Source organism: Hemicordylus capensis, chromosome 1, assembly GCF_027244095.1.
Source record: "Hemicordylus capensis ecotype Gifberg chromosome 1, rHemCap1.1.pri, whole genome shotgun sequence".
NCBI lineage: Eukaryota > Metazoa > Chordata > Lepidosauria > Squamata > Cordylidae > Hemicordylus > Hemicordylus capensis.
The window spans coordinates 3,553,472-3,567,897 of NC_069657.1; the positions used below are offsets into that span (position 1 = coordinate 3,553,472).

Below are 14,426 nucleotides of genomic sequence, written 5' to 3' on the forward strand. Positions count from 1 at the left end.
ACATGGGTTCCCTCTCCCCCTACCGACCTTCCTCTTCACCACCGGGCCCGGGTAAGCATAGCCTTTTTGGCCCTTTCTGGCCTTCGTAAAAGCGAGCAGCCGCCATTTTGGCGGCTGCTGTGCATGCGCAAATGCCCTCTGCGAGGCAGTGGTTTTACTTTAAAAAAAAAAATTTAAAAATGTACATGGACCGGGGGGGGGTTAGATGGGGGCCGGACCGAACTGAGCCAGACGGTTCAGTGCACACCCCTAGGCAGGACTAGAACCCATGGGTAGAGATTGCAAGGATGCAGATTTAAGCTAGACATTTGGAAGAATTTTCCGATGGTCAGGGCTGTTAGACAGTGGAACAGTCTGCCTGGTGCAGTGGCTGGCTCTGCGTGAGTGCTGGTTCTTCTTTGCTGGAGGCTTTCAAACGCAGGCTGGGGAGTCATCGGTCAGGGTTGTGGGAGCCGTTTCCTGCCCTGAGCAGGAAACGGTTGGGGTTGGGATAGAAGACCTCCAAGGACCCTTCCAGCTCTAACACATTATGCATCTATTATTCTAGTCCAAAATATAATCTGGACTGGAAAAATGGTTGGTGCAGTGACCTGGATATGAGAGGTTGCACAACTAGGTTGGATTTTGTGGCACCAGGATGGGGGGAAAGCTACTGGCGTACAAGGCTTTAAAAGAGGGCGAGAAAAATTCATGTAGGAGGAAATGGGCATCAGTAGCTAATGGTCATTGTGGCTGTGTGGAACCTCCATGTTCAGGGGCAGTGCGCCTTCATGTGCTTGCTTCATGCTGTGTTCTTAATTTTCCCAGAAACTTCCATCTGTTGGAATCGGGATGCTACTATGACTATGTATCTTTGGACTGTCCTCAAAGGGCTCACAGTCTAAAAAGCAACATAAGGTAGACACCAGCCAATGGAGGGATGCTGTGCTGGGGGTGGATAGGGCCAGATGCTCTCCCTCGACTAAATCTAACGAGAATCGCCACTTTGGAAGGTGCCTCTTTGCTCAGTTAGCTGGATGCTGAACAAGGTGGCTCTTTGGCCTGATCCCAGCAGGACTCTTCTGCCCCGCCTGTGACTTGGGCTCCGGTTTCACTTGGCCGTAGCTCTATTGAGAGCTCTTTATGTCGCAGACTCATTTGCGACACCATCCTGGACCAGAAGTCAATGCCACTGGCTGGCCCACAGTGCCGTTTGCTGGGCACCAGAGGAACGTGGGTTCGCTGGCTGCGTGGGACTCGCCCCCTCTGCCGGTGCGTCCAGGGAAGGTAGGAGGGATGCCCTGCTGCAAATGATGCTTTGGGTCATCCCAGCTCCACCCGACTCCCCTTGGGAACGACGTGTGGGTGGGTCATCACATTGTCCTTCCTGCCTTCGCTCGGAACACAGGAAGATCCGCCAGTGAGCCCACATTCCTCCTGTAGGCAAGCCAGTGTCTTCAGGGGCACCGAGTCCCCAGCCAGTGTGCACACAGAGGCAACACTGGCTTTTGTTCTGCATTTGTAAAACACGTTCATGGGTGACTTGCTGCCTCACCAGTACGCTGGCCTGCTCCCTGTCCCCTTCGCTAAGCAGGGGACACCCTTGTTGGCATTTGAATCGTGTAGGGTTGCCATACTCAAGGTTCCCAAATCAAGGTGGCCTATTTTGCATATGATGCAAAGTATCCGGCAACTAATTTGCATCTCATTTATTTACTTATTGGACAGATTTGCATACTTTCCCCTCCTTCTCTGCCCTCCCATTTGATCGGATCGAGAATAAGATCCCGGCAATTTGGGCATTTGAAATCTGTGTAAATCCAGGTGGAATTTAGTAGCCGGGTGGAGGAGACAAAATCCGGGGGCTACCCTCAACTCCAGGGGACATGGCAACCCTATTTGGGAGACTACATGTGAGCATTGTAAGACCTCCCCTCAGGGGATGGGGCCACTCTGGGAAAAGGACCTGCCTGCTTGCATGCAGAAGGTCCCAAGTTCTCTCCCTGGCATCATCTCCAAGATAGGGCTGAGAGAAATTCCTGCCTGCAACCTTGGAGAAGCCACTGCCAGTCTGGGTAGACAATACTGAGCCAGATGGACCAAGGGTCTGACTACTCGGTGTATGGCATCTTCCTATGTAAGAATGAATGCAAGGCTGACCAGAGAGCCCTTTCCCCATGCCAAGGGCTGTGTTGGTGCCAAGGAGGAGGAGCTTCCCTTCTGCAGTGCATCCGTCTCCTTTGCCGTGCAAACTGCCCTGTTCCTCCCCACCCTCCTCAGGTACTGCATGTTGCTTTGGGGATGAACAAATCCTGTCCCTTCAGCCCGGATCCAGGCACAGCGTAAGGAGTCCAAATGTGAACGGCAGCCATCATGGTGGCATGGCATGACCTCATGCCTGGCCTTTTAATTGCCTGCCTACCTGCCGGGTTCTTCAGGCCTGGAAGTGCTGAGAATTCTAAGTGACTTTCAGGTGTGTCTAAAAGCCCTCTTTCAAAGATGGCTGCTTTCCAAATGGCCCCCTCTCTGTGAAAATACCTCTCGGTAACGTCCATCATAAAACCTCAATTGGAGGCATAAATTAGCTGGCCCAGGGCGATGCTGCTCTGTAGATGAGGCTCAGCTGGGCCTCGCTGCTCAAGTTGCCTTTTACCAGGAGTAATTACTGGCAGCTTTAAAATACACAGGGTTTGGTTTTGTTTTTTAAAAAGCTTTGCTGTAAGCAGGTTTTATTTTTTTATTTCTTAAAAAACTACAGTTGAATATTGATGGGCTTCAGCAAACAATTAGGAAGTGCTTCTTCTTCTTCTTTGAAATGTAAAAGATGGCAGCAGAGTGTTGTGCGGGCTGTGTGTGTGTGTGTGTGTGTGTGTGTGTGTGTGTGTGTGTGTTTTGGTGGCTGCTGCTTGACGTGCCCAGCCCAGGGAGGGCACCAAGGGCGGGGAAAGCTGTGATCTCTCTCCTGCACAAATCCCTCCACCAGATTTCTGGATATGGCCATTTATCTCTACCTGGTAGGCCCATATGTAGACTTTTACAAATATAATAAATCAAAAGTATTTTTAATTTGAATTTAACAGGCACAGAGAACTTGTTTGTCTTGCATTTTTGTTGGTGTGAGGAAGAGGCGGAAGAACATGCAAGTTAGCGAGTCCGACTTGCAAGTAGCCTCCAGCTTCTGCACAACTCATGGCTGACATGCCCTCCAACATTTCACAGAAGCCAACAGGGATGCAGTCGTAACCGCCCCACCCCTGCATGCTAGTCATGCCTGAGATTTGCTCTCAGCCCCGTTGCACATTGCTGAAGACTCTCCTCTGTCTGCTGTGTCACAGCCGCCGAGATGTCAGAAGAGCCTTGCTAGGTCATGCCCAGGCCTCTCTGTGGCCCAGCATCTTGTTCCCCACGGTGGTCCACCAGATGACTCTGGGAAGCCCACTGGCAGGAGACGAGGGCATCATTCCCCTCTCATCCGTGCTCCCTTTCAGTTGGTATTCAGAGGCGTCTTTCCTCTGAACCTGAAGCCATCGTGACTAGTAGCCACTGACAGATCCACATGCCATGAATTTATCTAATCTCCTTTTAAAGTCATCCAAGCTGGTGGCCATCACCTCATCTACAATTTGTGGAATTTGCTGGGAGAAACAGGTTTCACAAATTCCATGTATTCTGTAGTAGCCCTTCCTTCCCTATTTAAACGTAATAGCTTTGGGGTGGTTGTTTTTGTTTTTGTTTTTGTTAAGCACTTGCTAGAAAACCAGAATTGTCCTAAAACCTTTTATCAGCAGTTCCAAGGGAGCCTGGCATGTGGAGCCACAGCATGGCATGTGGCAGGCTGTTCGGTACCGATGTGCATGTCTGTACATTGGGAAGAGGTTGCAGTCACCTTCCCAAGTGCTTCCCAAGGAGCTATCCTGCTAGTAGAGTACAGTAGGCAGAGGGCAAGGTCAGGACAATTCTTGCTGATATCATGGACCAAGCTCTAGGCCAGGGGCAGGCAAGCTGGGCTCTCCAGCGGTGGTTGAACTACAGCTGCCAATGGAGCTGTATGCCTACCCATACCCTAGATGGAAACCATTGTGCAAGGAGCTAATTGTAGCCATTTCAGAGGGCCGGCTGTCAAGGCCAAAGTAATGACAGGAAACTGGAGATTCAGTGGCATGCCCTGCCCCCGCAAGCAGGGTGTGAACTCTGGATTTCTTGCTGACTGGCTCTGTAAGAACCTGACATTCAGCCCGAGAGGATGAACGTTAGATGCTCCCCAGACCTAGGCTCTCTACGCTCATGTGTGGCGGTCATTTAAAAAAAATTGTTTTAAAAAACATTGGCCGCCGAAAACAAAATGGCCGCCGCACATGCTTAAATGGTCCCTGCAAGGCCCTAGGCCTTGCCAGGCCTCGCAGAGGCCATTTGAGCATGTGTGGCGGCCTCCAAAATGGTTGCCACGCCGAAGTCTGCAGGCCCAAACAGGCCCAAAAATCAGCCCAGGACGGGCTGTGGCAGTAAATTAAGAGGCTGGTGGGTGAGAGGGGACCTTTGCAGACCCCCCGCAGCCTTTAGGAAGCCCCCAGAAAGGGCTACAGGTAAAAAAAATTGTAGCATGGCACTGGCGCCCCCCTTCAAGTGGTGCCCGGGGCATGTGCCCTGGCTGCCTTACCCTAGATACGCCCCTGGCTACCCCCCCCACACACACATTCAGGGTTGTCCTTTGGGGCTGGAGGGGTTGCTTCTGCCTAGGAGTGTCGCCCCAGTCCACTGGAGTGCTCCCTTCTCTCCTCAACCTGTGGATCCGACAGGAGATTCCAAACATCACGAAGCCTGGCTCCCCACTTCTTTGGCCCTGCAACCCTTTCAGGCCTGCAAGCCCCATCTCAAACCTCTCTCTCTCCTCCCCCCAGCCACACCTGCCATACCTGTCTGGATTCTCAGCAGCCTTCTGGGTGCTGGCCTCTGGAGAGATGCCTTTTGCTGGAGATGTGGGAGATTGCATAAGAGGCCTCCTGCATGCCAGGTATAGTCCCTGGTCTGCAGTCATGGCCCTCTCCCAAACCACGGCTTTGCCCCTGGACTTATGGTCCGATCTCTCAGAGATCTGCATCTTCCATCCAGTGCATGACACCCTTGGGGCCCAATGGACTGTGTATTCATTTCATTTTTTGCTTTAGTACATTTTTATACCACCCCATACAGAAGTCCCTGGGCGGTTCACAGTCTAACAAATTTAGGTGGCCAGCCTTGTTTGCAGGTCCAGCCCTGCTGGAAATGCTGCTGCAGCACAAGCCCCACTGAAGAGCATGGCCGCTTGTCCGGACCCACCCAAACTCTGACCCTCAGAGAGGAGGTGGATACCCCGACTGAGACCAGTTGCAGGGGAGTAACAGCTGCAGGGAGGACATGCCCTCAACTCCTGCCTGTGGGCTCCCCAGAAGCATCTGGTGGGCCACTGTGTGAAACAGGATGCTGGACTACGTGGGCCTTCTTGGGCCTGGTCCAGCATGGCTGTTCTGATGTTCTGAGGAGAGCCTGACCCTGGGAAAAGCCTCCTAGACCCATCAGACTCCAAACAGCCAGAGCTTGTCACCCGCCCTTCAGAGAACTGGCGTACCCCAGCAGAACTCCTGCCCTGTGCCCTAGGATCCTTGCGCCCAGGATGCCTGGAGCAGAGGTGGTGCTGTGCCGGGGCCACGTTCCAAAGGGAACACAGAGTGAGCGGCTTGGGGCCTCACTCCCAATGGGTCTCCTTGAGAGGAAGGGGAGGCCAGCTCAGGCTGCAGCTCTGGATCAGGGCTAGCCTAATGCCCAGAGAGGGCAGGCTTCCTGGCTGCTGTCTCACCCCTTCTTTGGAACTGAGCAGCTGCCTGAAGCTGCGAGAGCCTTGTGGGGGACATCTCATTGGAATGGTGTCAGAGAAGCGCCCCATGGATGGTGCCCATCAGCTGGCTTGGACTGGGTGCTCTAAATCTGGCTTGGGAGGCTTGTGCACCGATTCCCTCCAGGCCCCTTTGTGTCGGCAGTTTCTTGGCTGCTTTGCATTTGTTATCCCTCTCAGGTCTTTGGTCTGTGTGGTTTCCCTCTTCCGAGAGACAGCAACCTATCATCATTTCCCTTTTGCTGCCACTTTTGAGTGCTTTGGAGTGCAGGGCAGGGGCAGGGGTGGTGTTCTTTTCTTGGCACCATTCCCTGCTTGGCGCTTCCCTCCGCCCGACACGCAGCCGGCTTCCCTCTGCGGCATTCCAAGACCATGATGGTGGGGCCGTGGCCTCTGCCTCTCAGCTTGCTGCCGGCTTTTGTTCTTCGCTTTGAGCCGCTCGCTCTTTGTGGCGGTCTGGGCTTCCACGCCTTCCAGCCCAGTGTTTGGGGGTGAGTGGGTGGGTGGGGGGAGATCTCACATCACACACGTGGGCAGGAGAACAGCAGCTGAGCGGCTTGAAACCCTGCACTTAGGGAGCTTTTACTCAGACCGCCCCCTCAGTGCACAGCCAGGGCCTGCGTACAATGCAAAACTTGGTTTCCTCTTGGAAAATGGCATGCTGGCCTTGTGGCAGCAAGCAGGACTTGTCCCCTTAGCTAAGCAGGGTCCGCCACTGGCTGCATTTGATTGAAAGACTAGAAGTGTGAGCACTATAATAAATTCTCCTCAGGGAATGGAGCCGCTCTGGGAAGACCATCTGGGTTCCCAGTTCCCTCCCTGGCAGCATCTCCAAGATAGAGCTGGGAGAGACTCCTGCCTGCAACCTTGGAGAAGCCACCACCGGTCTGTGTAGACAAAGCTGAGCGAGATGGACCAAGGGTCTGACTCAGTATACCCTAACTCAGTGGAAATGATCATTCTGTTGCCTGAGGCTTGTGTCAATTTCTGAGCACTTCTTTCTCTTCCAAAGAGAAAGCAGAAGTGGTCCTTTTTAATGTCCTTCCTCTCTGCCGGGCGTGGAGAAAGGTGTGGTGATGAGCAAGGCAGATCCTTTCATGGGGTTCAGTGGGGCGATTGCCTCAAGGGGCAGCAGGTGTCACCCTCCTTCCCTCATGCTCCTTGAAAAGGGCAATTGCCAGCCTCTGATCAGAAGCTACCAATCTGCCCTTTGCAGGCTGAGGAAGGAGGTTGCTAGCAGCCCTCCTCCCCCCCAGCCCCAGCCTCCTGAATGCCTGGGGTTGGGGTGCAACAAGGTGACATTTTGTGCAGCACCTCAAGCATCCGGAGACCTCAGGCTGCCCCTGGCAGGGAGGGGAGAGTCCCACCTGCTCCTTAATGTTGTGCAAACTCCATCTCACTATCTTCTCGTGGACTTCCTCCTCCCCCTGCCTTTCCTACATGCATGCTACATGCATGTGAGCAAAGGGGAACCAGAACTAGGTCGTCACTCAACATGTAAAGAAGCTGCACCATTGTAAGGACTGGGGTTCCAACTGAGGAGGGGGTAGAAGGTTTGGGGAACCATATGGGCAGAGGTCACCAGCTCTTCTCATGAGGCCTGCGTGGTCTCCTGAGACCTGGTCACCTTCTGTTAGCTCAAAAACTGGAATCTTTGGTGAGTAAAATCAACTGTGTGTGTTTATAACTTAATAGCATTCTACCTGGTTTCCCTTTGGGCCCGGTGAGCAAGCAGCCTTGGAGGGCCTATCCTGAAGTCTCACAGCCTCTCTTCCAAGAGACTGGCCAGGCCTCCGTGGGCAAGAGTGAGAGAGACATTTACACTTCTCTAAGATTTTAATTCCTGCGACACCTTCAGTAGGCACTCTCCTGCTCACATTTGCCGGGGAAGAACAATGTGAAATGTCTCCTGTTCCAAATGCCACACCGCAGTTGCTGATGTTGCCTTTGCCTTCTTGCCAGTGACCTAGAACCCTTCCTGACCTTCCACATTGGTGCTCTTCTTACAGCGTCTCCCTCGATCAAGCTCTTGGTGGACGACCCCATTGTGGTGAATCCTGGGGAGGCCATTACCTTGGTGTGTGTCACAACAGGTGGAGAGCCACTTCCAACTCTAACCTGGGTGAGGTCCATCGGATCCCTGCCTGAGAAAACGGTCCTGAAGGGTGGGACATTGACCATTCCTGCCATCACCTCTGATGATGCTGGCACCTACAGCTGCATTGCCAATAACAACGTGGGAAATCCAGCAAAAAAGTCCACCAACATCATTGTCCGAGGTAAGAGTCGCCGGGTGCTATCCTCTCCATTCGGTGAATCCACTGTGTCATAACTGAACTGTGGTGATGGCTGATCATCTAGATGGCTTTAAAAGGAGAATAGATATGTTCATGGAAGGCATGTCTGTCAATTTCCATTAGTCACAGGGTTGTATGCTACTTCTAGGTTTAGAGACATGATGTCCCTGAATTCCGGTTGCTGAGAAGCAACATTAGGAGATGGCGGTTAGCCAACAAGTCCCACTTCTGGGCTTTCTAGAGGCACCTGGTTGGACTGGATTGACCTTTGGCCTGACCCCAACAAGACCCTTCTTATGACTGGATTTTTTAATGTCTGCATGGTAGAAACGAAGTTCATGGCCCATGTTGCTGCGTTTGTCGGTTTTGGATGTATTTGTAATTAAATTTTTATGACTGGTTTTTTTAAAATTGTTGTTCACAACCCTGGGACTTCAGGACAGAGGGCAGTATAGAAATGTAAGCAATAAATCATATGCCAGTTTGACCACCTTAAGGGCTTGTGCCTCCGTGGTTTTGATGGAGACAACTGTAATTCTCACTAGGCTTCAAGTGTCAAGTTCCTTGGTGGAAGAGTTCTGATGTGAATCGTCTTGGTGCTGCCATTGGTTTCTCAGAAGATAGGCTGGTTCACCTGATCACTGGCCTCCTACACAAGATGAGGGCAGGACGCGCTGAGAATGTGCCCACCCTGACATCACTAATGGACTTGCTGTTGCAGTTTTGGGATGTCCTTTACTCGCTTGAGAGGGATGATCATCTGAATTGCCTCTCTATGTGCTCTACAAAACCCTGTTTAGATCCTTTAGTGATGTCAGGGAGGGTGCATTCTTGGCACAACCCACCCTTATTGCATGTAGGGGACCAGTGAGCATGTGAACTGGCTCATGGGTTCATATGGGGTCAAAGGTACAGCTGCTGCTGTGCTTGGAAACCGTTGATCCATTAGGGACTCATCTTGAAGCCTGCTGCCTACTTATGGAAGCATACCATTCTCCCAGAGCTGCATGTGTGTACCCGTAGTGGTGTTTGGGGGCTAAGCATTCCCTTTCCAAGGGGCCTTCTTTATTTCTTTAGCACATTCATGCACATGGCTTTACAACGAATTAAGTCCCTGTCCTGAGGGGCTCACAGTCTCCTTGTAAGAGACAATAGAGGAAGGGGAGGAGAATGGTGTGAGTGACACGTACTTGAGCAGAGATACAGTAGGGAATGAGCTAAGGCAATGTGCCAAGGGCTTCATGGGTTTGATGAAGAGTTTTGAAGGAAGCAAGGGAGGAGGCATCATGCAGGGGGAACAGGGAGGCAGCTCCAGGCATGAAGGGCAGCAAGGGATAAAGGGTGGAGTCGGCTGAGGGAGCAGGAGACCTTTGGATGGTTACGGATGGAGTTGCTTTAAGGTCATGGGCAGGAGTAAAATGAGATATGAGACCTGAAAGGTGGGGGGAGGCCATGGAGAGTGTTCAGCGGTAAGGTGTGCTGGATCCAAGCGTGGGCAGTAAAAGAATCGAAGGAGGAGTGTGATGTGGTTGGTATGACAAGAAGGGAAGGCCAAAGAGAAGAAGCTTGCAGTTGTCAAACCCTCATATTCTGCTTCTCACGCTGGTCTATCCAGGACCAACAGGCCGCTTCAGATCAGACTTCTACAACTTCACGCCTCACCATATTGAATGGTAACTTGGCAAAGAGGCACCTTTTAATGTGGTGATTCTCTTTTATTGAGCAGGGGGAGAGTAACTGGCCCTATCCAGCCCCAGCATGGTACCTCCAATGACTGTTGCTGGTGTCTACCTTATGTTTCTTTTTACATTGTGAGCCCTTTGGGGACAGGGATCTATCATTTATTTAATATTTCTCTGTGTAAACCACCCTGAGCCATTTTTGGAAGGGCGGCATAGAAATCGAATGAATGAATGAATGGCGCCCACCAGCTTTGTCTTGTGGCCCTCCGGGGGCAGGGTATGCCCTCCCCTCCAGGCATGCTGCAAAAGCAGATGTTTTATGGAGTCTTGGTTGGCTGCCTCACATGGCTGAGGGGCTGCAGCTGGGATTGTTGGGTTGCACGTTGTCATGGGTCATCATTCGGAACCCCTCCACTAATGTTGTCTGGCAGGGCATGTTGCCTTCTCCTCTCCGCAAGTGGGCAGGAATGTCTTTTTTCTTGCCTCCTCACTTCTCCACTGCTGGGTTTAGTGAGTCTGCTCAAGCTGCTGGTTCCAAGGGATGCTGTATGGAACACATAGATCCAGCAACATTAAAATATTGCCATGCCTCAGCTGCATCCATTGCGAGTGAGGGACCCTTTGGCCAGTGGGTTCTGAGGCTCTTAAAGTGGCAGGGAATACAGATTCCTGCACACTCTTGCTGGTGGCAATTTAATGCCCTGCTGGTCTCTGCCGCTCTCAGTCCCCTACATGTCCTGACATTGGGATGCTACTCAAGGCCTTTTCCAACAAGAAGGCAACATTCTGCATCTGAGCCGTGAGGTCATCATACTTGGGTCTGTTTATAGGCTGGCATTTATTTCCAGGTTCCTTCAGGGCAGCTGGAGACATCCAGGTTTCAAAGCTGGTATGAGATCCTGCTGATCACCGGGCAAGCGGAGACACGGGGGTGGGGTGGGGGCAGTGGTGATGTCAGCCAGTGGGATGTACAGATCCCATTAAAAAACTTATGTCTATGTATGTAAACTGCTTTGGGGACTTTTGTTGAGAAGTGATATATGAATGTCTGTCATATTACAGCTTCCATCATCCCCAGACATCCTGGCCAGTGGTCAAGTGGTGTGTTCCCGATCTGAGTGGCACTTCCGCTACTTTAAGTGTGTGTGCGCGCATGTGCGCACGCATGTGCATTAGGAGTCTGCAGCAGCACAGGTGGATCGGTACTACCCGCATCCGGCTGTGGAAGAGGTGGGCCGGTGTCAATAATCGTACAATAAATTTAGATCAGGAGCCTGAAGGGAGGAGGCAGAGGCAGAGTGAGTTCTTCTTCTTTGCAGAAGGTCGGCAGCATCTCCTTTTAAAAGGGCCCCGTAGTACATCATGGGAGATGGTGGAGAGTCATTCCTTGCTAGAAGGGTAAATTTGTTTGGGGAGGCAGAGTCATAGGAACATCGGAAGCTGCCATATACTGAGTCAGACCCTTGGTCTATCTAGCTCAGTCTTGTCTGCACAGACCGGCAGCAGCTTCTCCAAGGTTGCAGGCAGGAGTCTCTCCCAGCCCTCTCTTGGAGATGCTGCCAGGGAGGGAACTTGGAACTTTCTGCTTTTCCCAGAGCGGCTCCATCCCCTGAGGCAAATATCTTGAGGGGCTCTTATATACTGCTTTTCAACAAAAGTTCCCAAAGCGGTTTATATCGCTATAAATAAATAAATAAAATGGCTGCCTGCCCCCAAAGGGCGCACAATCTAAAAAGGAAACATAAGATAGACCCCAGCAACAGCCACTGGAGGGATGCTGTGCTGGGGACTGAGAGGGCCAGTTTCTCTCCCCCTGCTAAATAAGGAAAATCACCACTTTAGAAAAGTTCCTCTTTGCCCTGTTAGCAGGGGAGCTGTTGCAGGGAGGGGGAAGCCACGGCAGAGAGAGGAAGCGTGCCTTCATGGCCACGGTGGGGAAACAGGGTGCTGGATTAGAGACGCCTTGGTTCCAGAAGTCCAGCAGGGCTCTTCTTATGTTCTAAGCAGCACGATCACAATTCCTCCCCCCATTTGCTGTAATGGGGGAAATTGCATTAGTACTGTTTGCATGCCCTCTGGGTCTGCATGGCATCAGGACTGCTTAGGAATCTGCACCTCTGTGTCCCAGCACTGAGCATTCTGGTGACTGTAGACTACACCATGCATTTTTTTGCCCATGCATTTTTCTGAGACATCTCAGAAAAACTGAGTTGCTTTTGAGGCAAGCAGGCCCACTATTCTTGCTCAGCTCTCTCTGGCTTGTGGGACTTCACCAAGAGTGGGCCACATCTGCTCTGTCACTACTGGGGAACACAGAGAATATCCACAGCCCTGTCGCTGCTGTTCTTGAAGAGAGACCTGTCTAAAAGTCTCAGTGCCGTAAATGCCCTCAGATTCTCTGCAATTGCTTCAGTAAGCAGGAGCTGAGGATAACCTCCTGGCCACGGCTGGCTAGTTCGTGGAAGGATTCTTGTTGGTTGCTTAGCATCGACCGCGTAGATTAATCTACTCGAACCGAGTAGCTCATCTGAAACTGATTTTCTGTAATCCAATATGCCTATAACAGTGGGACACAGACTCCTTTGCGGTGGGCACTTTTAATAATAACTGGAAATTAATCATACCCGGGAAGGACTGTGCTATGTCAGAGAGGCCCGGGCGTGATTATTTTCTTAGGGCCATCACCTCTGTTTGCACTTTGTGACCCAGCATTTTATGGTTTTCTTCTGGATGATGAGTTGGAGTGTATATCTTTCTGGGAGGTTATGCATGAGAGAGCCTGAGAAACAGGGAACTTGGTGCTGCTAAGGTTTACCTGGGTCTTGCAGGGTGGACTCCTGGGTTTCACAGATGTAGATTTCCAGCAAAGACTGCTGATCTTTTAGACTGCCAAAGTTCTAACACAGGAAGAGGGCCATTGCTTGGAGAGCTGTGCCCCCTGAGCGAGGACCCTCACAGCTTTCCATACAACATCTAAGGAGGGGTGTCTGTCTGTGGGGTGGGTAGAGGAACTCGCTTTAAATGCCATTGCTAAAGGCATTCGCTAGATTGTTCCAGGGTCTCATAGGGAATGTTGTAGGGAATGTTGTGATAAGGAGAAACAGAGACATGAAGGACCCTTGGGCTGAGGTCTTCTGTTGCCAGAACAGATAAAATAGGGCTGTTCCGCTGGGATTCATCAGTTTAGGAACATAGGAAGCTGCCATATACTGAGTCAGACCATGGGTCCATCTAGCTCAGTATAGTCTTCACAGACTGGCAGCGGCTTCCCCAAGGTTGCAGGCAGGAATCTCTCTCAGCCCTATCTTGGAGATGCTGCCAGGGAGGGAACTTGAAACCTTCTTGCTCTTCCCAGAGCGGCTCCATCCCCTGAGGGGAATATCTTGCAGTGCTCACACATCAAGTCTCCCATTCAGATGCAGCCAGGGCAGACCCTGCTTAGCTAAGGGGACAAGTTGTACTTGCTACCACAAGACCAGCTCTCCTCCCAGCAGGGTCTCTGGGGACCCAAGGTTAAGAATCTCTGCCTTGCAGGATTGTTACAAGAATTAAGTCAAGATAACATCATGAAGTGCTTTTCAGAGTCAAAAAAAGTGCTATAGAAATGTTAAGTGTTCTCATTTTGATTCTAAAACCTTCTTCCAAAGTTTTGGGGGTTTTTTTAAATGAAAAGCAGGCACAATTTCCAAGGTGGGGAGCCAAGCAACTCAGTGATGTGGACAAGAAGCAGGAGAAGGAAGAGGGAAGCCCCACTTAGGAGAGGAGAGCTGGTCTGGTGGCAGCAAGCATGACTTGTCCCCATAGCTAAGCAGGGTCTGCCCTGGTTGCATATGAATGGGAGACTTGATGTGTGAGCACTGCAAGATATTCCCCTTAAGAGATGGAGCTGCTCTGGGAAGAGCATCTAGGTTTCAAGTTTCCTCCCTGGGTTCTCCAAGATAGGGCTAAGAGAGACTCCTGCCTGCAACCTTGGAGAAGCCGCTGCCAGTCTGTGAAGACAATAGTGAGCTAGACAGACCAATGGTCTGACTCAGTATATGGCAGCTTCCTATGTTTTTCCTTTGTTCCCCCATTCTGCCTCCCCTGCTTCTTCTTGGTGCTCAGTTCTTTAAAAGAATCCCCTGGGAGGAAGAGGCGGGGGCTGAACCGGCTTTGCCACCCTGTTCACAGGAAGTGAAGCTCCATGCAGGGGATATTGGTGGTGTTAAGAGTCAGGTTGTATACAGGAGCCAGTCCTCTCTCTTAGTCCTTGCCACTGTTCCGTCTAAGGCGTGTGCACATGCCTGCGCTCACAAGGTTTTCAGTGTCCGCTCAGTCAATTTCGGATCCCACTCAGGTTGAATCCGGAAGCCCCCCATTCTGAATGCAGGTGCGCACACACTGCCTCGATACTGCCGCCCAGAACAAAACTCATTCTGCGCAGAGATGAAAAACATCAGGGGGACCGCTGGTCCTTGTGGGGGGGGGGGACAGCACCCACTCTGAACCAGGAGCACAGTCTGTACTACAAAACAGGAGGCGGTGGCGGCAAATTAAATGTGAATGCGGCTTTTGTGATGCCTGTTGCCTCCTGAAGCTCTCACTTCATACATGGCATGG

The 14,426-nt window shown here is 51.5% G+C and overlaps 1 protein-coding gene across 2 annotated transcripts in view; it reads left to right on the forward strand.

Moving 5' to 3' along the window:
* Positions 1-14,426, forward strand: part of MDGA2 (MAM domain containing glycosylphosphatidylinositol anchor 2) — a 528,709-nt gene that overhangs the window by 304,250 nt on the left and 210,033 nt on the right. For both annotated transcript variants that reach the window (XM_053283953.1, XM_053283954.1), the window contains exon 6: positions 7,858-8,127. In XM_053283953.1, the coding sequence (XP_053139928.1) occupies positions 7,858-8,127 (270 nt within the window). The remainder of the gene's footprint in view (positions 1-7,857; positions 8,128-14,426) is intronic.